This window comes from Poecilia latipinna, unplaced genomic scaffold, assembly GCF_001443285.1.
Source record: "Poecilia latipinna isolate Pla-1442-1.1 unplaced genomic scaffold, P_latipinna-1.0 Scaffold2164, whole genome shotgun sequence".
Lineage (NCBI taxonomy): Eukaryota > Metazoa > Chordata > Actinopteri > Cyprinodontiformes > Poeciliidae > Poecilia > Poecilia latipinna.
The window spans coordinates 68,837-95,241 of NW_015114780.1; the positions used below are offsets into that span (position 1 = coordinate 68,837).

The 26,405-nt window shown below is 44.6% G+C and overlaps 1 protein-coding gene across 4 annotated transcripts in view; it reads left to right on the plus strand.

Moving 5' to 3' along the window:
• The window catches only part of plxnb1b (plexin b1b), a 68,684-nt gene that overhangs the window by 35,950 nt on the left and 6,329 nt on the right, over positions 1 to 26,405 (plus strand). For 3 of the 4 annotated variants that reach the window (XM_015017586.1, XM_015017589.1, XM_015017588.1), the window contains 26 exons: positions 2,413 to 2,506; positions 3,555 to 4,728; positions 6,521 to 6,703; positions 8,852 to 8,980; positions 9,235 to 9,335; positions 10,631 to 10,763; positions 12,075 to 12,231; positions 13,228 to 13,336; positions 13,846 to 13,954; positions 14,325 to 15,113; positions 16,436 to 16,570; positions 16,682 to 16,804; positions 17,742 to 17,835; positions 18,757 to 18,923; positions 19,162 to 19,313; positions 19,400 to 19,505; positions 20,489 to 20,625; positions 21,093 to 21,269; positions 21,349 to 21,541; positions 22,148 to 22,390; positions 22,599 to 22,766; positions 22,870 to 23,018; positions 24,290 to 24,390; positions 24,615 to 24,832; positions 25,012 to 25,190; positions 25,277 to 25,343. In XM_015017586.1, coding sequence (XP_014873072.1) covers positions 3,565 to 4,728; positions 6,521 to 6,703; positions 8,852 to 8,980; positions 9,235 to 9,335; positions 10,631 to 10,763; positions 12,075 to 12,231; positions 13,228 to 13,336; positions 13,846 to 13,954; positions 14,325 to 15,113; positions 16,436 to 16,570; positions 16,682 to 16,804; positions 17,742 to 17,835; positions 18,757 to 18,923; positions 19,162 to 19,313; positions 19,400 to 19,505; positions 20,489 to 20,625; positions 21,093 to 21,269; positions 21,349 to 21,541; positions 22,148 to 22,390; positions 22,599 to 22,766; positions 22,870 to 23,018; positions 24,290 to 24,390; positions 24,615 to 24,832; positions 25,012 to 25,190; positions 25,277 to 25,343 — 5,283 coding nt within the window. In that variant the 5' untranslated portion in view covers positions 2,413 to 2,506; positions 3,555 to 3,564. The remainder of the gene's footprint in view (positions 1 to 2,412; positions 2,507 to 3,554; positions 4,729 to 6,520; positions 6,704 to 8,851; positions 8,981 to 9,234; positions 9,336 to 10,630; positions 10,764 to 12,074; positions 12,232 to 13,227; positions 13,337 to 13,845; positions 13,955 to 14,324; positions 15,114 to 16,435; positions 16,571 to 16,681; positions 16,805 to 17,741; positions 17,836 to 18,756; positions 18,924 to 19,161; positions 19,314 to 19,399; positions 19,506 to 20,488; positions 20,626 to 21,092; positions 21,270 to 21,348; positions 21,542 to 22,147; positions 22,391 to 22,598; positions 22,767 to 22,869; positions 23,019 to 24,289; positions 24,391 to 24,614; positions 24,833 to 25,011; positions 25,191 to 25,276; positions 25,344 to 26,405) is intronic. The other variant, XM_015017590.1, reaches the window with a different exon arrangement.

Genomic DNA, 26,405 nt, shown 5'->3' on the forward strand with positions numbered 1-26,405 from the left:
TTTGCTGAGTTATGGGAGGTTGTGATTGGGGTCTTTTGAGTGGTTTGGGGGGGGGGGGGGGTGAGGGGGGTTGCGTGCGTGTGCGTGTGTGTGTGTGTGTGTGTCTGTCTGTGTGTGTGTGTGTGTTGAATGAGTGAGCTCTCCACTGCTGGAATGAATGGTGTCCTTTTCAGGCTTTTTTTTTTTTTTTGTTTTTTTTCAACTTTTGTCCAGCTCCTCATCCTATGAGCTTCCAGCAGATCTGCCTGAACTTGTAAGAGATCCATTTTGCAAGTGATGGAATGCTGAAAGGCAAAGGAAATCACGTTGGGAAAGTTGGAAACTGGGGCTTGGGGATGATGTGCTCTATGTGTCTATTTTAGATAGAAAAGGAGAATTTAGTGCAATTTAGCTGTCACAACCAGGCACCATTCCATGCCGTTTCCCTGCGTGAACACGAAACCGCACGCTTACGTGTCAAAACAGAGATGATCTCTTCAGTTTCCCTTCCTAATCTTCTAATTTACTTCTTGTTCTTTTCCAGGGACACCAAGGCTATAATTTAGTTTGCAACTAATACCCATCCAGTGGGAGCATTTCACACAGTTTCTGCAGGTCATATCAACTGAAATTTATGACCTTTTTAAAAGGGGTGCACCGATTTATCGACCAGCCGATTTATTGGTGCCGATTTCCATTATTTTGGGAGATCGGTGATCAGCTCCCAAAATAGGAGGAGCTGATCTTATCCCCCGATCTTATCTACCTCTGCAAAGGTCTGAAAATCAGCCACTGTCCTCTTCTGCTTTCCTGTGAGAGAGGTTTGACTGACACACCGGCCCACCGGGTCATGTTTGCACATTTGCTGTTAACAATAGTCAACCCACTGTTGCAACTCAGCGAGTTTCTTGCTATATTTAGCAACATTTCAGACAAAAAAAATTGGTATAGGCCAAAATCAGAATCAGCTGGTCGGGCTTTTTAAAGATCGGTTATCGGCGATCAGCCAGAAAACTGCAACCGGTGCACTGTTTCTTTTTAAGACTATAATGAATGACACTTAATACTTATATAACAAAAGAAATCTGTGTATTTCTAGAGTTTGTCATTTGCTGAACAGCTGCATGTACATGATATGAGTGTGTGTGCTCCAACTCACCACAGGCCCTGTCTAAAGGGCTCTCTGCAGTTCTTCTGTAGAGAGCTAGAAATGCAATGCATTGAACCGTCAGAGTGAAGTGTGTTAAGCTTGGTTCACACAACTAGATAGTTATGCTGACTTTTTGACCCGATCTCCCCCATCTGATACTCTGAAGGACTCTCCCCATTATAGTGATGGCTCTACAGATAAGAGGTCTTCCACTGACTTGTGTTCAGAGTGATCTGGTACGCTCAGATGGGACTGCTCCCATCTCAGTCAGAAACATTCAACATGTTGGATCGTCTTGGCCTGACATCGTGTGTTTTGTTCCCCCATGAGGACGAACGGGAACACAGCCTGTTGAATGTGACATGTGACCAGTCAGAAAGTGAGGAGACGGGACCATGGAGGGGAGTTCAAAGTACAGAAGACAAAACAACTGCACTGCCAACGTGCAGCTTTTTCTGCTAACAACAGTCCACAAACTATCTCTGTTGGCTTCTTCCTTGTCTGTCATTTTTGCTTACTCTGAACTCACGTATGATCTCAAGCAGCTCCTGTCTGACAGCTGAACTTTCTTGGTTAAAATCTCTGTGTTGTGTGTTGTCTTTGCTGTTTGTCTTAATGGCTGCTTTATCAGCAGGTATGTTTGCTCAAGTTTTAGACGACTGTAAAATCTTGCCACCAGGCATTTCTTATAATCCTGCTTCCTAATGTGAGTGTCCACGTCTCTTTCTACTCCCGTTTGTGAATAAGGGAGACATCCCTCTTTGTTTGTGTTGGATGAGTTCCACATGCAAGACAGATGTGTGTTAAATTGAGTTCAGTCTTTTTCTAGAACAACATTTTTACAGTTAATGTCTTGAAGAACTTCAATAACAGCTGAAATAACAGCAAATAATGCAGGTTGGAGAGCAGGAGATGAAATGAGGAAGAGTGAGGAAGGTGGTTAGTTTTCATTACTCTCCAGTAGTCTAAGCCTATAGCAACATGAACGACTACAAAGATGGCTCCAGATAATCTCATCCAGAGCTGATGTGCTTGAAGAGGTATCTGTGTTTTTGGTTGTAGTAGTCTCCTGCCCCTTCTCGACTTAAAATCCTGTCTGAACAGGGTATGAAAAATCTGTGAATGAAGTCCAGGGAAAAAAGAAACCTGAAGTAGTTTAAACATGACGAGCTCCGGGCTCGCCCTCCCAGTGTAGGCTGACATAACTCTGGGTTTTGGTTGTGAATCACAGCTTGTTTATGAACTGAGACCTCTGATTCATCTCGTCTTTCCTTGTGCTGCAGGTGTTATCCAGAAGGATGCGTTTATGACCTGAGCCTGAGCATCTGGGAGGTCGAGAGGTAACATACCTCTGTAAAGCACCACTGCAAACAAATGGTGAGATCATTGTGTAGAGAGAGAATTTTAAGTTTACAAAGTTTGTCCGGTGCTGTCTGACTGATTAAAGCCTCATTTTTTTGTATTCTTCTCCTGATAAAAGATCAAGAGGTTTACTTTCCTGTTAATGATCAATGTGTGATTCATCTATTTAACAAACTGAAACCATCAAACATTGCAAAACCACATCTTACCAAGTATTCTTGCCCCAGTTCTAAAGTAAATATCTTAGTACACTTGAAATAACACGCAATTAACTTGCAAATAACTTCTCCGTTAGATATAGGAGCTTGTTTTAAGTCAATAATTCCTTAATATTGATGGAAAAGTACTAGTTCCAGTGGAAGATTATTTCACTAAAAACATTGGGGGGAAAATCTTGTTTGTAAGTGAAATTTAATCTACCAATGGAAAAACTTTTTCATCAATGATTAAGGAATTATTACTGACCTTAAACAAGCTCATATTTCTTGCCAAAAAGTTAATTGTAAGTTAATTTTGTCTTATTTCAAGTGTACTAAGATATTTGCACTAGAAACTACTTGGTAAGATTTTGTTTTTGCAGGGAATCGGGCATACCTTCGACTACTAACATAATTACATGTGGAGTTTTAAACCAGAACCAATAAAATGCTTAAAAACAAGCCATAAGTCCTGTAGTGTCAGAGGTCGCATCCTTGGTGAACCCCTAAAACTCTTTGCTCTTAGATTAACAGAAAACGCTGTAGAAAAATTAAGACTTTGAGTAGTTTATACAATATAACAATAAGCAAAGAACCACAGTAGAAGTACAACTCACATCTTTCTGAACATAGATCCAAGTCTGTAATAGGTCCTTGTGTCTTGGGAGACCATCAGAATCTCAGTCAGATCAAATATCTTTGCAAGTTGTAATGTGTCTTGTTGAGGTAATGTGCCTGATCTGCTGTATGAGCAGTACTGCCAATGTTACAGAAGTGCACAGGAAACGATGGCAAAACCTTTAGCAGTCGTGTTGTACTGGAGGTTGACATGCTTTCTGATATTTGAAATTGTTTCTTTCCCTCAGCTCTACTGCCATGCTTCCTGGGACAGCGTGTTCTGCTTCAGTGTTAATGCTCCACGCTCTGCGGTGCCTCCTGCTTGTTGCCATCTTTGCTCGGCCATTTAGCTCGCCATCCAGAGGTGTTGCACAGGGATCGGTGTCTTCCCACTCTGACCTTTATCCCACTTTTAAATGGAACAACACGATATTCGAGCACCTGGCCCTGCATCCTGACCCCAGTGTAGGATGGGTCTACATTGGGGCGCGAGATCAGCTGTTCCAGCTAGATCCGTTACTTCAGCTTAAGCTCCGGAACGACACTGGACCCGTTATCGACAGCCCGGACTGTTTGCCCCCTGTGACAGAAACCAACTGCCCTCAAGCAAAGGAGACCAGCAATCACAACAAGCTCCTGCTGGTTGACCCTTACTCTATGGAACTTATTACCTGTGGGAGTGTCAACCAAGGAATATGCCAGAAGCGTAACCTGACATCAATCAATGTAGTGCTTTTTTCCACAGACAAGCCAGTGGACACTCAGTATGTAGCAGCCAACCACCCCAATGTTAGCACCGTCGGGCTTGTGGTTCGCTCTCACCCTGACAGACAGCCGGTTCTGTTTGTGGGACGAGGTTATACCAGCAGCCATCCACCTATCTCCACCCGAAACCTAGCCCAAGCCCCCATCTTTTCCTACGAGGAGACCGCCAAGCTGGCCGTCGCAGGCCGCCTCTCAGAATATGATCACCACTTTGTGGCCTCGTTCGCCCATCGGCACCATGTGTACTTTTTCTTCTACAGGCGGGACCTGAAGTCACAGTCAAGGGAGTACCGCACATATGTCTCGCGTGTATGTTTGGATGACCAGGCCTATTACTCGTACGTAGAGGTGCCGCTGACATGTCGCTCCAGGGCTGGTAAAATGTACAACCTCCTGCAAGCTGTCCAGCTCGGGTACTCCAAGGACAGGGTTAAGGGTCAAGATTCAGAGATCCTTCTCGGAGTCTTCTCAACTCATCTGACCTCATCGTCTCGGCCGAGCGAGGACTCCGCTCTGTGCATGTTCAACCTTGAAGATGTGGACCACAGGATTAACTCAACTAGAGACCTGTGCTACACACAAATGGGTAGAGAAGGAGGAGCGGAGGCGGCATACATTGAATATGAAGTCAAGTCCAACTGTGCCAACCTTCCAGAGGTAAGCACAACGCACCATAAATCTGTTCTCTGTGACGACGCTCAACTATTAAGGGGAATGTCTGAGGGGAAAGTGGGCTTCTGTACACGCAATCCAATCACTTTGGGTTCAACTGAAGTTTTAAAATAGACAGTTTTCTTGAAATTTGTAGTTTTGTGGAAAACTCACCTAGCAGCCAATCCAGTAGCACCATTCACATTCCATGGTGCTGATTGGCTGTACCCCCAAATTCAGAGATAAGTAAGATCTTTGGATGCTAGTTACTGTGTGAGCGCTAATATGGTTTCCTCTGTGTGTATTAAAGCATTTTAAGGTATATTTGGTGTTTGAACTATAAAAATAGGCAGTTACTTGTAGCCCCAAACCCATGAATACCTGGAGGTCCACTGTAGCGACCTTTGGAATTGAGATAACTGTTTAACTTGAGTCGACTCTTATTTAGTCGACTACTTGTGGTTTTCTTTCTCTTTGCTTGTTTTCTCGTTAAAGATAAATGTATATTGTTTGGCATGAGATCACTATTTGATGAGAATGGAGAAGATTATTGTTTCCGTCATAATAGAGAGATCTTAATAGGAAAACCACAGCAAACTGCAGAAAGGAGGCAACCTCTGAGAATTAAAGCCAAAAAGCAGATTTACGACATGATTACAACGTTAAATCTTTACTTGATTCCCTGCAAATAAACAATCTGTCTCAACTTTCCGTCTTTGCCAGGAAGGTCCATCTGCACCCTGGGTGGATTTGGACAAAAGGTTTAAGCCATTAAGAGTGCGGATTTGTTCCTGGTGATGAAATGTGAAGTTTCACAGTGATAATGAATAACCAAGATGTATCTTGGCTCTGGTCTGGCCTCTATATTTATGGCTATAGGTACTCCGGATATACTCGGAACTCATTAGTCGTTACAGCGTAATCACAGGCTTCCATCAGCCAAACCAGCTAGTGTCCAGGCACCGCTGAAGCTGCTATGACATATTCCCAGACCTGGCTCTTTATTTTTTACATCCCATAATACATTTTCCTTTCATGATGTCTGCTCTGCTGTTTTTAAAGATGTATTCTGCTTTGCTGAATGTGCTCTACAGTTGTGCAGGAAAGAGCAGGAATCTAATTTTCCTGTAAAGCACTCACACTATATTTGTTTTGTGCATGAAGGGTGAGTATTGCTACCACAAAAGCTGTTCCTGTCATCATATTAACATAGAATCCATCAAAACAAGTTGCTTCCAGAGTTCTTGGGTTCATTGCCTCCATCTCTCATTGCTAATGATGAGGCAATGAACCCAATGGGGAGCGGTCTCGTTTAAAAATACAGCTTCTGCAACAAGAAGAGTCAAGACTCCCTCTTCCCAAACTGGGAAGGCAAAATCAAATCCTATTTCAGATTTATAGTGACTGTGTCCAGTTTTATTTCATCCTCAAACCACAAACTGTTCCCAAGAAGTCCTGCCAGAGTTTTATGGGCCCCATCAGGAACACTTTGGGAAACATTTTGGCTTTTGGTGTTGCTGCAGAGGAATTCAAGACAAATTAGTTCAAAGATTTTATGTGGAGCCCAAATGAGCCGGGAGAAAGAGGGATGGAAGGAGGCAGGAAAGTAGGTGAGTTGATGGATGTAGGTAGATACATACCTACCAATATAGCGAGGTATACCTATATACCTACGTAGGTAGGTAGTTAGGTATGTAGGTATTTTGTGTTTAAGTGAATTGTCTTCTTTCAGTATTCAGCCTTGGTTAAGTGACTCGTCAATGCGACTGTCTTCTTATGGTTCTGTTCTGAATTTCAGAACACCCTGGATGCTTACCCCTGTGGATCTGACCACACTCCCAGCCCCATGGCCAGCCGGATCCCAGTGCTAGTGGACACCATACTGGACAGCCCGTCTGCCCGGCTCACTGCTGTGGCTGTGAGCATGAGGGAGGGATATACCATCGCCTTCCTTGGAGACTCCAAGGGGAAACTCCACAAGGTGACAGTCCAGCCAGTAACGCCATAGAAGAATGATTATGATGCATATGAAGCAAAGAACTGTGGCATCAATTGCCAAAATAATGTCCATCCAAGAAGCATATAGTGACGTCTCTAACTGGAATTTGGGTTCTTATGGGGAACATTTATATGCTGATTTGAGACCCAAATAACCTTCATCAAGATAGATAGCAAATACAGCAAGAAAGTCAAATCAGTGACTTTCTTGCTATATTTAGCAACATTTCAGATAAAATAATTTTATTGGCCAAAACTGGAATTGGCAGTTTTTAAAGATTATAATTGACAACCAGTTAGAAAACTACAATCAGAGCAACCATACATCTTTTTTTTTTTTGTCAAAATAGGCCCAAAAGAGATTTTATTGACTCTGGATTGTCAAAATGTACTAGAAGTCTTCCAGAGGGATGCAGCGCTCTACAAGTTATTGGAGCGTCATCACAGAACCATAAAAGGTTTTTGTTGCCAATTGTCAACCGGGCTGCAAGAAACTTGAGGAAAAAAAGACACAAACTATCTGCCAAGGATTTGTTTAGAACGATACTTGAAGCTACCAGGAAGCCATTATCCTCCAGTTCTATCATATTCCATGACTGTAGCTGAAGATGTTCAGAGCTCAGAGACATGGCTGAACAAAACATCACCTGAAGCGACCACGACATATCATATCACATTCTTCACATTCTGGATGAAATCAGACTGACTCTTGATGGAGTCACATCACATGCTTCCAGCACCGTGATTTTACGTGATTTCTTCATGTTCTGTTTTTAACAAATGTGAAAAGCACTCAAAAAGATTTCCACATTGGCATTTATGGGGGGCAAGAAATGAATTAAATCCAATTAGGATTAAGGTCGGAACATGACAAACTGTGGAAAAAGTGAAGCGACGTGAATCGTTTCCAGAGGCGCAGCACATGAACAGGCACAACACTCCACCTAGCCATGATGAATTTACCGTGTCTAGTTGTTTTTAGATGATGAGTTCGCACAGATTGTGTTTTGTTCGGCTGCCTTGTTCTCTGCTGCTGTGACTGGACAGTTCCCCCTCGGGGCATCAATAAATCTATGTGTCTGTGTCTAAAACTTCCCTCAATAACGTCAGCTTCGAGGTCAGGGAAGGACCTGGGTACCAATGATGACATGAGGATTTTACAGGCTGAGAGACCTCCTGCACACACTGGAGTCTTTGTCCTCAGTGGCTAGCCGTAGTGAAGGAGCATTACAAAAGGAACACTGACTCCATTAATATGTTTCTATGCAGTTACGTCAGATTCACCGTGTATGGGACTTTATCTCTTGTACATAGCAGCATACTGTACTCGGGGTTGTGCGCTGTTATTGCTGCACACCTTCACACACACACACACACACACACACACACACACACACACACACACACACACACACACACACACACACACACACATTCTTCTGGATGTTTCATTTTGTTGTGATCAGTAAAAAAACAGAGATGGAAAAGATTCTCTCATTTCATCAAGAGATTACAAATCTGTCTTTTTCAGATGGATTTAATTTTACTGTGGAGAAATAACATTAAAATTCATAGTGAAGTTTGGTTGTACAGATGCACTGATTGCAGTTTTCTGGCCGATCACCAATTACCGATCTTTAAGAAACCTGACCTGCTGATTTTGGCCAATACCAATTTATGTGTTTGAAATGTCGCTAAATACAACAAGAAATTTGCTGAGTTGGCAACAGAGGAAAGAGTGTTGTTAACTGCAAACATGCAGACATGACCTGGTGGGCCGGTCTGTTCGTCAAACCTCTCTCATTGGTGAGCAGAAGAGGACAGTGGTTCAGTTTTAGACCTTTTGCTGAGGTGGATAAGATCGGCTTCACATGTAAGTATCGGCCGATCACTGATCTCCCAAAATTAAGGAAATCGGCGCTGATAAATTGGTGGAACCCTATTCAGCAGTTATGAGTGATGAAAGTACATTCCTCAGCCACATGCCTGAAATCCTTCCTGTCTTGGTTTGTAGTTTTTTTTTTCTGCCTCTCAAAGCTCTGATGCCGTTTGGCCCAGTCATGCCTTCTGTAACGTGCAGACAGGTTGCTGCTCCACAGATGGATCAGACCGGTCTCTTGTTTCTCCTCAGGTTTTCCTGGGGCCAAATGGCAAGGTGGAGGAGTACTCGGTGGTCTCCATCCAGAAGAACACGCCTATCAGCTCGGACCTGGTTCTGGACCAGGAGGAGGAGCACCTCTTCATCATGACCCGCGACATGGTACATACTCCGGCCACACCGCCCCTCGGCCGCGCTGCGGGCACAAAGCAAAGCAGGAAATGACTCTTTGCTTTCTGCTCCAGTTATTCCAGCAATGTGTGTGCAGTTGGGATTATTCCGGCCACCGTATTCTCGATTTTTCTTTGTTGCACTGGGGGAATGTGGGCCATCTATTGTTTGTAATCAGATTTTTTTTAGGAGCTTAGTGTGGCTGATTTGCACAAATGAGCGTGATTGTTTTGTCCTGGCTGCAGCTGCAGAAGAGGCCGGTGGCCGAATGCCAGCAGCACCCAGACTGCCACTCCTGTCTGCTGGCTCATGATCCCTACTGCGGGTGGTGCGTCCTGGAGGGAAGGTGAGAGAGCCGCTAGCAAGACGAGGAAGCGATAGTCACCCAGTAATTAGTCATCCATTTGATGTGATTATGTTCATTCAAAAAGAGCAGCCTGATTACACCATGACTCAGATGTTTTTTTTTCTTTTTAACATGAATACAGTTCAGTCACCTCCAGACTGATCGTTACACAACCAATCCCAAACTTCTGTCGCTCTGTTAGGCTCCATGTCGAAGCATGTCTGCTGTTTGACGTTTCCCCCTCTTTATCATCTGCAACTTTAGTGTTCTTCACAAAACATTTTGGAAACGGGTCTTTTTCTGTCTCACTCTTGTGAAAAGAGACAATGGAGATTTCTCCCTATTTTTACTTTTTTTTTCCCTCTTCACATGTAATATTTCAGATGATTGAACTAATAACATGAGAGAGCGATAACCTCAGTAAATACTAAAAAGCAGTTTTCAAACAGTGTTTTTATTTATGAAGGGAAAACAACAATCAGAATCCTTCATTCATTTGTTCATACTTTCCTTTCTGCTGCACTGCAAAAACACAAAATCTTATCAAGTAATTTTGATCCAGTTTCTAGTGCTAACATCTTAGAAACTTGAAATAAGACAAGACTTACAAGTATTTTTTCAGCAAGATATAGGAGTTTGTTTTTAGTCAATAATTCCTTAATATTGATGAATAAGTTCTAGATTTTTTCTCTTGTACCAAGACATGTTCCCCATGTTATAAATAACATAATTTGGCAATGGAACATTAGGACAATATTGAGGAACTATTTCCTTAAAACAAGCTTCTATATCTTCCTGAAAAGTTTCTTAGAAGTTATTTTTTGTCTTGTACTAAGACTAAGTTTGTCTAGAAACTAGACAAAAATACTTGGTAAGATTTTGTCTTTTTGCAGTGTCATTGCCTTTCAGCCGGAGTGAATTAATCTGTTTTAATTCAACCAGAATTTTCTTGCATGAATAGCCTATTTATTATCTCGATGTAATCTGAGTCGTCATTTTTCTTTTGAAATATTTTGTATTTGGGGGAACTCCCGCCCTCAAAGAGCTGGAAGAAGAACACTGAAGACATGGAAACAGATTTCTATCCCTTAGATGGATTGTAATGTTTTATTTTTCTGTCTTTAACAACTTTAATTGTACCTCTTATTTTTTCCACCTCATTTTTTTTTTCATTTTATGCGTTAAAAGGGTCCAGTTTTCTGTAGCTCCTTTACCAGTGCGGTGAGGGGGAGTCTGACTCCAGAGTGGGTTGTGGCGATAGTGTGACACAGTGTGTGTTTGCCTTTCCTCTGCAGGTGTGTGCTGAGGTCGCAGTGCGGTCGTGGGGACCAAGACGGCCAGTGGCTGTGGAGCTTCGACATCGAGCAGCAGTGTCTGAGTGTTCAGGAGCTGAACCCGTTCAACATCAGCCGGGAGGAGAGCAGGACGGTAGGGTCACTTACTTTCACAAAGCAAAGTAACTAACTATGTTTAGTTACATGGTAAAACTTTTTTTTTTTATCAGAGTAGAGACTCTGTGAACAGAGCCGGTTCTACTGGGCCCGTTTTAAGGTTGCCATTTAGTTAACCAGCCCGGGGAAAAGTCATTTTATCTGGGAGATAATCGCTGGGAGTCATGACCTAGACCTCCATCCAGCCGCGGTCTGCACTCCATGGAGGTCTGTGGAGATGAGATTAGAGCTCACTGGGGGGTTGGAGCTGCTCCGCTCTGATTGGTTGGCTCGTCTGGAGCATGTGGACTCTTTCTGGCTCTGGATGTCCTCATGTCGTTCTCAGGTCCAACAGGGAGCGGGGGGGATGTGGGTCCCTACGCCCGCTACTAAACATTCTTACACACACACGCACACAGTATGTTTTTGTATCTTCACAGGGACTTTGCATTGACTTTCATTCATTTCTGCAGGCTAACCATTAGCAGAACATATCTAGCCCTGAATCTAAATTCAGTTGCAGCTTAATCCTAAATCTAACTGCTAGCCCCAAAAAGGCGCCTCCTCTCATGGGGCCCAGGCTTTGGGCCCCATAAAGAGCAGCCAGTTCTCTCAGTGTTCACTGCAAAAACACAAAAACTTAACAAGTAATTTTTCTCCAGTTTCTACTGCAAATGTCTTCACTTGAAATAAGACAAATCTAACTTATAAGTAGCCTTTCAGCAAGATAAAGGAGCTTATTTTAAGTCAGTAATTCCTTAATATTGATGAAAACGTTTTAGTTCCACTGGCAGATTTTTTCACTTATAACAGGACATGCTTCCCATAAGTGCCAATGGAACTAAAACTTTAAAAAAACAAAAAATATTAAGGAATCATTTACTTAAAACAGACTCGTATTTCTTGCTGAAAACTTACCTGTAAGTTAGTTTATTGTCTTATTTCAAGTGTGCTAAAGACATTTTCACCTGGAACTAGACCAAAAGTACTTAAGGTGTTGTGTTTTTGCATTGTAGTATTTGTTTAAGCACACAGTCGGGTCAGCCCGGCTGATTCTGACAGAGTCGTCTGCTCTTTGTTCTGCTGTCAGTAGCTGGAACATCACGCCCGCCTCTCCAGGCTTACACAGCTGAAGCTTTCCAAAGGAAGGCTCCCAGCTGTTTGCTTAGTGAATCGCAGGTGCTGAGTTTTGTCTCTCCACACATTTGTTTGTAATTTCCATGTGGGAAAGCGACCAAGCCTCCTCCTCTGCATCTTTTGAACCATGTGTAACAATCTAATTGCGGTGCTGCTGCTCCCCTGTCCTCAGGTGTCCCTGTCCGTCCCAGGACTCCCCGTGTTGGAACAGGGCGAGTCGTACTCCTGCCTGTTCCAGGACAGCCGCAGTCCTGCCGCCGTCACCGAGGCCGGAGTCACCTGCCAATCTCCGGACTCCAGCAGAATACCCATGGTGCCTCCTGGACAGGGTGGGTCCAGCTTGTTCTGTGTAGAGGCCTGAGGTTGTTTGTTTTTATTCACCAGCATTCGCTGCTTGTTGAGTCTGATCGCTTTGAACCTCCAACTGAGGGATTTTAATTACTGGTATGAGCTTTTTGGTTTTGTGACTAAGGGATTTGGACCCCTGCTGTGTTGGGATTAACCTCTGTGTGTGAGTGTGTGTGCAGATATGTTTGTATAGACACGCGCTGCATATGCACACACAGCTAAATCAAATCGAACCCACTCCATCTTACCTAAACCAGCTAGGACAGTGGCCACTAATCTGCATCTTAATATGCACAGTTCTGCTTAAATCTGTTTATGTACTGTCTACTGCATAATCACATGTATGACGTTATTTCTGTTTGTGTCGTATTTGTTCATTCAGCCTTTAAGGCTGTGATAAAACATTGTAGCAACAGAAGCAGCTCCACATAAAGCAGGTCCTACAAATCAGGAGACATTTCCAAAATCTGTCACACAGACATGAAGATTTTTTTGTTTTAGTAATGTCATAAAGATGCTTGATTTGAGCTTTTGTGCTATTTTATCAAAATCGGCCAAAATCAGAATGGGTCAGCAGGTCAGGCTTTTTAAAGATCGGCCACAAAATCAGCAATCGGTGCACTGCTATTTATTGGTATTGATTTTATCTGTGCCATCTGATTGTGTTTTGAATTGAGTTTTTTTATTCATTATTATGTGTTTAGTTTGTTGCTTTATTCTTATGGTTTCTTTTATCTTATTTATTTATTTATTTATTTATTTTATTTATTGCTCATGTTCAGCATTTTGTTTCAGTTCCTGCTGGTGTTAAAGCGCTTTATGAAGTTGATGATGATGATGATAGTAATGATGTTCCCATCATAGTACTGATATGATGTGACTCAGAGTTGATAAGCCTGGCTAAAGCTTTCCTGGTTTCCTGGTTAAGAGATGATGTTCACTCTGTGTGTGTGTGTGTGTGTGTGTTCTGCCATCAGATTTCATCACTCTCACCTTGTCTGTCCGTTTCGGGGACGTCACGGTAACAGCCAGGGACTTCACCTTTTACGACTGCATGGCAGTGAAGCAGCAGTCGGGGAGCTCTCCGTAAGTCACCGCTCAGCGCTCGTCTCGTCTGTCTGCTGCTGATCTTAACACTTTGTCCTGTTTTTATGTAACTTCATGTCTTTTAAGCATGTCAGCATTTTTCAATGTAAACACATTTACAATGAACCTGAAATCCAGGCCAGATGTGGATAAAAGCATAAGTAGTCGATACAGCTGAGTTCACGATTAGCTGATGTGACATAATGTAGAACGCCACAGGAAGTAACTGGTTGTGGGACCATTTGGTGGTGGAGGCTTCAACATTTCTCCGTATGGAGAAATGAGCCCCACCGGGCTGTGGTGGTGTGTTTGGGGTCATTCTCTTGATGAAATATCCTGCCTGGTTTCATCTTCAGATTCTACTTTTCCACACTTTCTGGTGCTAACGAGGATGTTAACGTGTTTTAAAGGCTGTGCAGTTTCACTTGGAGCTTTTTCTTGCCATATTTCCTGCTGTGTGCTGATGGGTCCCCCAATGTCACCGTCTCTGATGTTATGTCTGTGTGCAGCTGCCGTGGATGCGTGCTGAGCAAATGGGGCTGTAACTGGTGCGTTCACCAGCACTCCTGTACCCACAAGGCCGTGTGCGAGGAGGGCGCCATCATCTACAACCAGCACGTAAGTCGCAGTAACAGCAGAGGAGAGCGTAGCACTCTGTGGCTGCTCGCTCCGCCACGAGCGGACCTTTCTCTGCTCACAGCCAGCGCTCCACAAACACTCCACCTTAACACTCTGTAGCTCCGCGAGTCGTGAAAATGACGTACGATGCCCATTTCACTGGCAGCCATTTTGTCATTTCTGTGACGTAATGAGCTGGTTTTAAGGCAGCGTTCCTCCAGGCTAAGCTAACCTGGGTGTTTGTCGCAGCTAATGTGTCCATGCATGCGTTTAGCACAGCAAATTCAGTTCTGTTTTCCATTTTTCTGTAAGTTTTTGATTTGTCTTCCCCCCCTTCCTTCATGTGTCTCCCCCCTCCTCCCCTCCTCAGTTTAAACTCCCCACATCTCCCCCCCCCACCGCCAAACCCATGAAAACCATCCCAACCTCTACTACCACAGCGGCTACAGTCACCATGACAACCTTCACTCCTTTCATAACGCCATCAGCTACCACTGCTGCCACAACAAGTTTTGTTCCTGTTGCCATAGTAACCAGCGGGGCGTTAGCCACCTCCCCCGCGCCTAGCACTGAGCCCCCACAGCCCTCCAGCTCAGGTCCGCCCCCATCCCCGCCCAGCAGGGCGGAGAGGTCCACTGCAGTGGGGGGGCTCATCGTCGTCACCAGGAGCCAATCTGACCAAGTTGCCTTGGCAGCGACTGAGGTTCTGCCCCTCACCGGGGCCGATGGCCTTAGTGGGGATCAGGAAGCCGTGATGCCTCTGGTCATCTCGAACACCTCCACCCTGAGTGGGGTTACGCAGTCGCCCTCTAGTGAGGAAACGTTGAGCATGACCTCACCTGACGATGACCCCCAGCCCACAACCACCTCTGTGGTGGGAGCAGCTGTTACGTACCCCTCCCCCAACCTGGACCTGACACCCATTCCCTCACTGAGCCCAGAAGGAGGCCTCCACCCAGACCATGATCTCGACCTTGACCCTGACCAGACCTGGAAGTCGAAGCAAGCAGACGCGCTGACTGAGGGCGCAGAAGAGGACACAGCCAGGCTGTCAGGTGACGGCGAAGACCGTGACCCACCCTCATACGCCCAGCTGAGGGAAACAGACTCAAACCCTGAACTGGATTACCAGGATGATCCAGCTGATGCCTTCCTACCGGTGAGTTGACGCGCGGTCCGCCCGCTGTGCCTCCTTAACCTGCTCACCAGTCCTTCCCTTTACTCCCAGCGTCTAACTGGAATTCAAACTGGAAACTGTACATCCCACTGAAACGCTCCAGTCGTCTCCTCTGCCACTGCTCTTCCTGTCTGTCTGCTGTGTCTAGACGACACAACACCAGCTGCTCTGCTCCACTATGGACCTTTTCTCATCACTTCCTTTCCTTCTTGATGCTGTAGATCAGTCGGTTTCTGTAGCAACTTAGTCACACAGTCCGTCCTGACACACACACACACACACCTACACACACACACACACAGAACATGGCTTAATGAAAAGACGATGCCACTGACCTGGACAGTGAACATAGTAATCTGAGCTCCTGTCTGCCACTGAGCCGGTTCCCAACGATCCACTGATGACTGAGGTTCTGTCCGGCCTGCTAATCCAGATTTCCCACCAGGATTTAAAATTAACGAAGATACGAGCTGTCATTTATATGTGATACTATTATTTCAAAACAAAGACGAAATAATGACGTAGTTAACATTTTAAACTGGCTCTAGTATATAAAGTTAGCGGTTAGCGTGGCTAGCTTAAAAGCTGAACGCCAGATAAAAGAAAAACAAAGAAATATTCTCTGGAGATCAGAGTGTTTTTAAGATCTTTGTGTGCCTGGAGACAAGTCTGACATATGATGGGGGAGGAGGATTAGTTGGTCTAAAACTTTATTAAAACACATTTTTTCAAAGCACTCATCCTCACACAGAGTTGGGTAGTAGCTAGCTACATTTACTCAATTACTTGAGTCACTTGAGTAACTTTTTAGAAACTTGTTTTAACCAAAAAATAGACAGACGCACATCAGGAGTTTTCACTAAGGTTTCATGCATTTTGAATTGGAAAAAAAAAAAAAAAAACTTGGAAAAATGTTTCTATTGCCTGATTGTGTTATTTAATAAATGCGGTATCTATATGAATTATTTTCATTCTGATCTTTAAAATACCAAAATTTCCACATAATTTAATACTCTGATTCAGCTAATTATGTGATTTTTAATGATTGAATAAATGATCGATAATGTGATCACTTACTCAGTACCTGAATAGACTTTTTACCAAATACATTTTTACTCTTACTTGAGTCATTTCTTGGAGGATGTTCACTGAGTAAAAACACGTTGAAGTGTCGCTGCTCTTACTTAAGTACAATGTTTGGCTGCTCTACCCGCCTCTGTCCTCTCGTAGCTGGTAGTCCATGCTGCAGGCGGGAGCTCGGGGCCTGCAGGGTCGTTACGTTGTGTGACTGTGTCTCACTGCAGGGCGATGAGGGCTCCTACATCAGCTGGGGCTCCTCTGCATGTCCCTGTGTGGAAAAGGTCCAGGGCTCCTCCCTGCTGCCCGTCCAGGTGGAGAGGAAGATCACGCTACTGGCACGCAACCTCCACCTGTATCAGGTGCAGAGCAACGCTCCCGATCCGTCCGTGCAACCAGACTGGACCCAAAGGCATTTGTTAAACTTCTGTGTATGTGCGTGTGCGTGTGCGTGTGCGTGTGTGTGTGTTCAGGATGCAGAGCTGGACTATGAGTGTGTGCTGGTTATCGAGGGCCAGACGGTGGTGGTGGAAGCCTTTGTGGAGTCTGACGACATGAATCCATCCAATTTCTACATCACCTGTCAGCCACACAAGGTTTGAAACACATTCCACTGTTTATGTGCACAGATGTTTGATGTAGATGGAGACTTTGTATTTATTTATCACAAGTAAAAAAAAAAATAAAAATGTTTACGATAGAAAATGTTGGTAACACCAACTATTTGTCTTTAAGCAAACAGGCTTTTTACTTTCTGTCTGGTGACTTCTACTCAAAAACAAGCTTTGCTGCGCTCATATAAGCTTTTAGGGAATTTATCTAACTTGGCTAAATATAGCAACAATTTTCAAAGACAAAGTGACCTAAATCATGATTTTGTTTATCAGAATTGACTAAATTGTGTTTTATTTTTCCAATTGATACCTAGAAAATGTGCTAAATTTATTTTTAAAAAGCCAAACATGCATTTAATATTCAAAGATAATTTATTCTTCCCTTCCCAGTAGCGATGCACCGATTGTAGTTTTCTGGCCGATCGCCAATTCCCCATCATTCTGATTTTGGAAAATACCAATTTCTTTGTCTGAAATGTCAACAGAAAAATAAATCGACTGGCCGATAAATTGGTGCACCCCTATTTTCCAGCAACAAATCTGACTACTTCATTGGTTTCATTAAAGTATCAAATATTATTGAGGAGATAAACAAAGTCCTGTTGACTTTGTAATTTTACTCCACATGACAACAAGATTTGGACACCCCTGATCTAGACGGTAGAGTTATTTTGTATTTTTAAATTACGGCCCAAAAAGACTCAGTCACCGTCCAATATTTCAGATGAACTTTAACTGAGCTGTGTGTGGATGGATCAGTGGGTCCTGGCAGCTGCAGGAGGCTCTGATGTGGGTAAAGAATACGGAGCTCCGACTGTTCCAGTCAGACTGAGCCCAAAGGACGCGATGCCAGCCTCACCTGAGGCACGATGAACGTGTGGAATGCTTTTCTTTGAACCCAACCCCGCTGTGTGTTCAGTACTCGTACTCGGCTGTGGTGGAGGACTACAGCGCCATGGTGTATGTGAAGAGGAGGAACACGTTTCATGTGGATACCGCTCCTAATCTACACGGTGAGACCCGCCTGCTCTGCTCTGTGTTCAGACGGCATGGCTAGCTGAGGTCGGTTCTGTTTCAGTTATGTTCAGTGTGATGGGAAGAGAGCTTTCTCAGTCTGCCGCACCCTGCCAGTCAGCTAGCTGAAAGGAACATTTCCTCATTAACAAAAAAGACAAAAAGTTTGGAAACACTTTATTTGAAGTGGTCTGCATAACACTGACACTGCAGGAATCTTCATGAATGGTTGTGACTGTTGTTGACAACATTAACTGACACTTAATGTTGTCATTAAGTGTCAGTTGGTAAATAATGACACTTTTAATGCATAGTTGCATTAAAACTTGCAGTAAAAGTCAATTTAAAGTATTATTTTCCGACTAATCTTTTATGACAACAGTCATAAACATTCGTGAAGACTCCTTCATGTTCATAACAGATGTTATGTTTATGACAGTGTGATGTCAGTCTTTTGGACACCACTTCAAATAAAGTGTTACTGAAAGGTTAAATATTCCCGCTTGCAAAAGCATCCCAGTCCTTACATGGAAACCAAGAGAGCCACTGAGTTAAAACTACAGTTGTCACAGTTACAGCTGCATTTGTTCAGGCTGACTACCTGAGCAGACAGCCTGACTGATTGTCCACCTGTAGGCGGAAAAACAACAGAGCAGCTAAAATCTGTAAAAACACCTAGAAACTACTTGGTGTTGATTCATGCTAGCCTTAGCTCGCTGTTGCTAATACAGAAGTAATAGTTAGCATGTTTGCAGCAGCGCCAGGAACGCTTTGGGTTTAAAATGAAACCGTGGAGCTGTTGTTGGGTTACAGTGGAGAAACTTTGGCACGTCTGTCTGCGGGCGGTTCAGATCTAAGTCTTCTAGAGAGTTCTGCAGACCCAGCGTTGGTGTGACACCGCTCTGTTGTTCTGCCGTCAGTGACCCTGTACAACTGCTCCGTGGGTCGGTCGGACTGCAGCCGCTGCCACACCGCTGACCAGCGCTACGGCTGTGTGTGGTGCAGCGGCCACACAGCTAGATGCCTGTACTCAGACTCCTGCAGTGAACAAGTCCAGCAGACGTGTCCGGCTCCCGTCATCCACTCGGTGAGTCCTTCTGTTGCTGCCTGAACCGGTAGCTGTGGCAGACCAACGGCATCCTGACAGAACATCCTTCTGGGGAAGAACTTGGATCTTTTTTTCCTCAAAACCATCTTGGTGTTGATTTTGGATTCCTTTCGTCTCCCAACCTCAACTAACCTGTAGCATAGCGTCAGCTGTCTTTAAAAACCATCATCTGTCTCCACGGTGATGGTGGTGAGCAGCTCTGCCGTGTTTCCTCCAGATTGAGCCGCTGTCTGGCCTGCTGGAGGGGGGCACCCTGGTGACCATTTCCGGGTCCAACCTGGGCCAGAAGGCTGAGGACATCGTCCACTCGGTGACGGTAGCCGAGGTGCCGTGTGCTGTCCTGCTGGACCTGTACGAGGTCTCCTCCAGGTGCTCTACACACAGCCTGCTGCACTCTAACAGGAAGTTCTGATGCTGAGGATGTGTGTGAGCTGTGTGTGACGCCTGTCCTCCAGGATAGTGTGCCGGACCGGCAGCAGCGGCGGAGAGAAGGACGGCCCCGTGTCTGTGACGGTCAGTGGAGGGGCCCGGCGCAGCTCCAGCCAGCTCTTCAGCTACCAGGTTCAGTCTGCTAGCTTTTTTTTTTTTTTTTTTTTTTTTTTTTTTTTTTTTTTTACTTTATCATATTAATTTTCCAATAAAATTTCTCTCACATAAAATAGAAACTACTAGTGGAACAGGTCAAAGTTCATTCAGCCTGTAGTCACTTTCCAGCCAGATACAGACTCAGTATGTCTTTCTGCTGACTGCGTCAAAAGTGTCACTGATTTATCATGATAAATTACTTATTCTAAGAATTTGGATTTATTATTGCCACAATAAATTGCAATTTAAATGAGGTTTAAATCTCCTTGGAGCTGTCCATATTTTCAGGATCGCCCACCCATATTCTAAGGATCCAGTTTGTTATCCAAGCTACCAGCAGAAATGTGAAGTGTTGGCTGTGCAGCCTGGCATTAAGCACATGTCCACTCAGTTCCAGCAGATTCCCTGAGCTGGACTGGTTTCATGCAGTTGACACTCTGAACAGTGATGCCTTCATGTCTTTCTGTCCTGTCAGAAATCTTCCTCTCAACATGTTACACAGGATTCCAGATTTATGCTTTGCTCTTGTTGCATATTGTTGGACATTATTATGGGTACGTCTGAGGAACACTCAAGTAAATATTCCTGTAAGTATCCAGCTGATACTTACATGTGAAGCCGATCCCATCTACCTCAGCAAAGTCTAAAAATCAACCGCTGTCCTGTTCTGCTTTGCTATAAGAGAGGTTTGACTGACAGACCGGCTCACCAGGTCAGGTCTGCACGTTTGTCACCCTCATCAACTTTCTTGCTATATTTAGCGACATTTCAGTCAAAACAAAAGGGAATCGGCAGGTCAGGCTTTTTATAGATCGGCGATCAGCCAGAAAACTGCAACTGGTGCACCCCTCGCTAATAATAATATAATTCTCTGTTGCTGTTTCCTCCTGCTGCTCTGTGTTTAGTCTTCATTCTAATTCTGCTGTCCCTCCTCTGATCTGTCCCCCTGTCCTCTTCAGGACCCGTCTGTCACCGCTGTCTCACCTGAAAGAGGTCCGAAGGCCGGAGGAACCACTCTGACCATCAGCGGCCGGAAGCTGCTGACAGGCCTGCCCTCTGACCTCACCATCACAGTGGGGGAGGTCCCCTGTAAAATGTGAGGAGATGCACAGTTTTCATTGTTTAAAGTCTGAGCTGTTAGCTTTGGCTGCTGGTTATTGTTGCCGTCCAAACGAAATGTTGCTGTTTCCCCGCCGTCAGTCAAAATTACAAACATCGAGACATTCTAACACTTCTCTTACTGAGATCTGGAAGAGCGGCCCCTGCAGTCAATCCACCAATCAGTGGCTGCACTGTCTAATGGAAAATCTCCAGACTCCGGTTTGAGCCCCTGCCACACCAAACCGGGCCCTGCAGGACAACAGGAAGTTACAGTGATTACTACAGTACTTTAGTTTTTGTTGTTGGCCCCATTTCTCACTGGATCATATTTGTCACTTATTTGTAAGAAAAATATTTTCATACTGCAGTCTGAATGCCGACTGACCTTTGACCTTCCTCTATTAGTAAGGGAATAGAAGGAAAGCCCACTCCTCACTGGTGACAGTTGTGTCTCGTCCTCAGTGTGTCAGCGGTGCAGAGCTCCAGTGTTCAGTGTGTGACCGGCAGCAGCAGTGAGGCAGGAAGGTTCCGGGTTACGCTGCATTACGGCAGCACCCCCCGGCACCTCCACGCCCCCCTCTACAACTACACCCACAACCCCAGCATCAGCAGCGCCTGGCCAGCCAAGAGCTTCCTGGAGTAAGTCTGACCACGCCTCGCTGTGGCCCCCCAGCTCAACCTGAGACCTGCTCTAAAGCTCCTGTTCTCCCTCCGTCAGCGGCGGCCGCCTCGTCAGCGTGTCCGGCCACAACCTGGATGTGGTGCAGAAGCCACACATGGTGGTGAACGTCTTCTCAACCACGTCCGTCAGCCAGAGCAGGAGGAGGAGGAGGACAGCAGGGCCGGGGCCGTCTCCCAGGAAGCTTCAGGAGCCAGTGTGTTGTATAGAGCCACACTGCCCCATTGCACAGGTGTGTATATGTGTGTGTACTTGTCTACCTATCATCTTTATGGCTATTTCTGGCATATTTACTAATCTTCTCGTCTTATGGGGACCAATGCGGTGGACCCCCTTGTGTAGGGTCAGGGGTTAGACTTGGAGATGTGATGTGAATCAGGTTTTAGTCAAGTTTAGGGTTAGGAGTAGACTAGCACTGGTTAGGGGAAATGTCTGGATTATGCATGAAATGGAAGTCAATACAAAGTCATAGTGTGGGTAGAAATACAAACGTCTGTGTTCTCAATTTATCAACTTTATTTCTGTAGGACATTTCAAAAGTGGTAGGGTAAACAAAGTGCTTTACATTAAATCAGAAATATGTAAGAGACATGCAAAACGTACACAAACGTGTGTATTGCATGTGTATTTTCAGGTTCCTACAAGACAAGATCAGTGTGTTGAAAGTCAGAGAATAAAAGTGTGTTTTTAAAAGACATTTCAAACCAGGAAGAGAAGAGGCCTGTGTGACACTCAATAGTAACTTGTTCCATTACTTGGGAGCAACAGCAGCAAATGATCTGTCACCTCTGAACTTCAGCCCAGTTCCCAGAACCAACCTTGTTTCTCTCCTCCTCAGGTCCTGGAGCTCTGTGAGGTGACCAACTCCTCCCTGATCCTCTGCCGCTCCCCCATCGTCAACTCCTCCATCTTGGATTCCAGCATCTCCGTCCAGTTCCTGCTGGACAGCCTGTGCTTTAACTTCAGCAGTGTGAGCTCCCAGGCCTTCACCTACCAGCCCAACCCGATCCTGAAGCCTCTGAACCAACAGGAGCCGCAGAAGGCGTACCGTTACAACCCCGGCAGCTTCATCCAGCTGGAGGTCAGAACTAGTCCTCTTTCCTCACCTCAGGCTTCGTGTTCCAGCATCAGGAACCAGGAAACTGCTTTCTAAAGCCGTTTCTGGAATGTGTAGCACGAGACTGAAAAGGTCAATTCCAGACCCTTTAGGAAATCTGCTTAGTGAACAGAACTGTACCCAAACATGGCTAAAACCTGAAGGTAAGCGATGGGTCTGTGTGTGTTTTCAGGGGGACAACCTGGACCTGGCCATCACCAAAGAAGAAGTGGTTGTGCTGATAGGGGAGGGTGTGTGTGCTGTGAAGACCCTGACCAGAAACCATCTGTACTGCGAGCCGCCGCCTCAGCAGCCGAGCTGCAGGAAGTGTGAGGGTTCAGACAATCTCCCAGAATTCACTGTGAGTACGCCGTACATTCAGCTCCTACCGAGGAGACGCTCCTTCAGCTGGTCGGTCTGTCCTGAGTACCGTCTGCTTAAAGGAGAGTGTGTGTGTGTTTCAGGTTCAGATGGGCCACCTGAACATCTCTCTTGGTAAGGTTCAGTACGACAACCTCAGCTCGCCCACCTTCCCACTGGAGGCCCAGATCGGAGTGGGTGTCGGGGCGTCCATAGTCGCCCTCATTGTCCTCATGATTGTCCTCATCTACAGGTTAGTACTGTCGGCTAAAATAACCTGAACCCTTACACCCCTTCCAGGTGCTCCAGTTGGATTTCTGTAGTCTTAAATTGTTAGTCGTGTTAGGAATGGTAGGAGGGGACGACATGCCGCAAACAGAGGCCAACTGCAGTGAATATTCCATTGCTTTGACCTTTGTTTATACCTGAGCATTTCTTGAGGCTTAAGGTCCCAAGAGTGAAAGAGTGAGGCATTTCAAACAGACAACAGTAAATCAACCTGTAGTCGTGAGCTGTGAGGCTTCCTGCTTTAACCTGGCGGTAATGGAGGGGCAGTACTGGACCAGCTGTGCACCAGTGAACCCAGTAGAAGAACTAACCCTGGAAGATGGACATTTCTATTATTTCGACTGATAAATGTGTGGTTTTCATTAAACCAGGTGTTTCCATGTCATCTGTTTTGTGTCCTTTTGTTGGGTTCATCCATTTCAAACTGATCCTGGCTCTTTGTGCTTCCAGTTCTTTATAACTCTCCTCTATCTGCCATACAGAAACATGGGTGATATTTTTATATCATTCTGTCCATCAATGCTTTTGATGTACAGAAACAGAGCAGAAGAACAAAACTGGTTTTAAATCAAAAACACAAGTTCAAAGCAACATTTATTCACTTCAAGCCTAATGGTGTCAACATAGACATAAAAATCAATATATTATTTGTGTTTTTATGTTTCATTGTTTCATATATATATGTTGTCAACATCATGTTGCGTAATTTTAAATCATTATTTCATTTTCTACTGGTTTTTAGATGTACTGTTTAAAAAGCCCATCGAAGGACAAGTGCTGTGAATTATAGCTTTTGCTATTAGCACTATGATGCAGGCATTGGACTGCTGTTCTGTTCAGCTTGTCTATGTCGATGTGTGTCTGTCCCCATCAAGCAAACTTAAATTAAAATAAAAGTGATAAATTCCTTATTAATATTAGGGTTTGTAAAACACATTTCTTCTCAGTATCTGGTCTGGCATCTCAAATCTGCAGCATTTTACCAATATTATCTTACCGTTGACATATTATCTAAGATCTATTATTATTATTACTATTATTATTCCTGGCCGTATGGTGAGGGGGAAATGTTAAAGTGCTGGTAGGACGTCCCTGTGCCGACCTACTTGAAGCTCCGCTGGTTTCTGGGATCATGCACGCGATCCGATCCAACCCGTATCCAGGCTTCATCTGAAGAACCGTCTCAGAAACGTGGTGGTAACCGTTCTGCCTCACTTTCCATTTGCGGGCTGACAGGAGGAAGAGTAAGCAGGCTCTCAGGGATTACAAGAAGGTCCAGATCCAGCTGGAGAATCTGGAGACCAGCGTCAGGGACCGATGCAAGAAGGAGTTCACAGGTAACGTTCAAAACTAAGAACTTCACTTACAAACACATCAACATGTTTCTACGATGGAGTTTATTTTGGAGTTCAACATAGATCAGATGCATTTTCTGGGCCCAATGCTTAAACAAGGACAATCTTCTAATTCCTTGTTTCTGAATAAGAACGAAAACATGAGTGTTTAAAAAATATGAGAATCTGGTGATTGAGCCGACCTCCACCTTTCCGCCTCCACCCAGACCTGATGACAGAGATGATGGACATGTCCAGCGACCTGGTGGGTTCAGGTATCCCTTTCCTCGACTACCGCATGTATGCAGAGCGCATTTTCTTCCCTGGCCACCGGGAGTCGCCCTTGAGGCGAGGCCTGGACATGCAGGAGTGTCGGCGGCAGACGGTGGAGCAGGGCCTGGTCCAGCTGTCCAACCTGCTCAACAGCAAACTCTTCCTCACCAAGGTACTCATCCTCACCATTGGCATCCCTGCTAACAACCATCAGCTCACCTGGGTATGCTAGCTGGGCTGATGTCTAATCAAGTCTGAGAATTTATGAAACCATCCTAGCTTTACAGCTGAATTGTTCCATGACTTACCTCGTTCTTTAACTACATCTCACCTTTGCTTTCTGCCCTTCAGTTCATTCATACTCTGGAGAGCCAGCGGACCTTCTCCCCCAGAGACCGAGCCTACGTGGCCTCGCTGCTGACCGTCGCTCTTCATGGCAAGCTGGAGTATTTCACAGACATCCTCAAAACTCTGCTGAACGACCTGGTGGAGCAGTATGTGGCCAAGAACCCCAAACTCATGCTGCGAAGGTAGGAAGGGAGGAGATGGGGCGGGAACCTCATAGTACACTGAGCCTTTAAAGCGGTTCTGAGATCTTGACCGTGTGTGCCTGCAGGACAGAGACGGTGGTGGAGAAACTGCTGACCAACTGGATGTCCATCTGTCTCTACACATTCCTCAGGGTCAGTAAGAGCAGGAAGAAAGGTTTCTGTACAAATTGTTGGTGAGAAATCTGTTGGGATCTTGAGACGAATTGTATGTTTTTGCACAATTCAGACCAAGAATTTCAGACCAATTGTTTTTCTCCAAAGGAAGGATGACTTACAGAAATGAGAAAATCATCAACTTTTTAGTTTTTCTGTCAGGTTGTTACATTTATGAAAACAGTTTGAATTAATTTGAAACTGTCATAAATTATGATTACCATATTTATTGTTGTTGATTTAGTAGAAATAGTTAGTCTTCTCTGAAGACCTTGAAGGCCCCGATGACTTGCCAGGGGAGGCGAGACATTCCTGAACCTTAGAATGTCCAATTCATTTCATTTGAATAACTTTCAAATTCCTTGTTATAAAATAGAGACAGGGAGTCAGTTTATGAGTAGCTGAAGGTCAAACTGGGCTGGTTCATCTTTTGACCAAAGCAGTTCTTTTTTTTTATTGACTTATAATTGCAGATCCATCGAACATCTTGCATAGATGAATGAACTGATCTGATGGATTGATTCAAGGGTATCTCAAGAAAACCATAGCTGAAGAGCAACTTAGAAGTCTAGATCTTTTCTTTTTTTTTTTCTTTTTTTTGCTTCTCTAATGTCTGAAGTCAGACTTGATCAAAGTCAATAAATGATTTTTATGTATATAATAAGGAAATTACTTCAGACTTAAAAACCAACCCCTTGTTCTACGCTTCACTTCATCTGGAGGGTCTGGACCCTCGGCTGTTGAGAAATGGTTACTTCATGGAGAAGTGGACTGTGTTCAGGTTCTAAATTTCACCCAGTCCGTGACATATGCAATGCGTCAGTTTGACACTATGAACCTTACCTGAAGTTGCCTGCGCTGTGAACAACCATCCTCCACGACGAAGAGAGAAGTGCCGAGCCGAACGAGGCGGCTGTTAAAGTTAATTCAATATTTGGAAGCGTGGCCAACACAGCTTTGTTCACTTCCTGCTAAAACTACAGGCAGACTACAAATCTAAAACGACACAAATCGGCGTCATCATTAATAACTTCGCCTTCT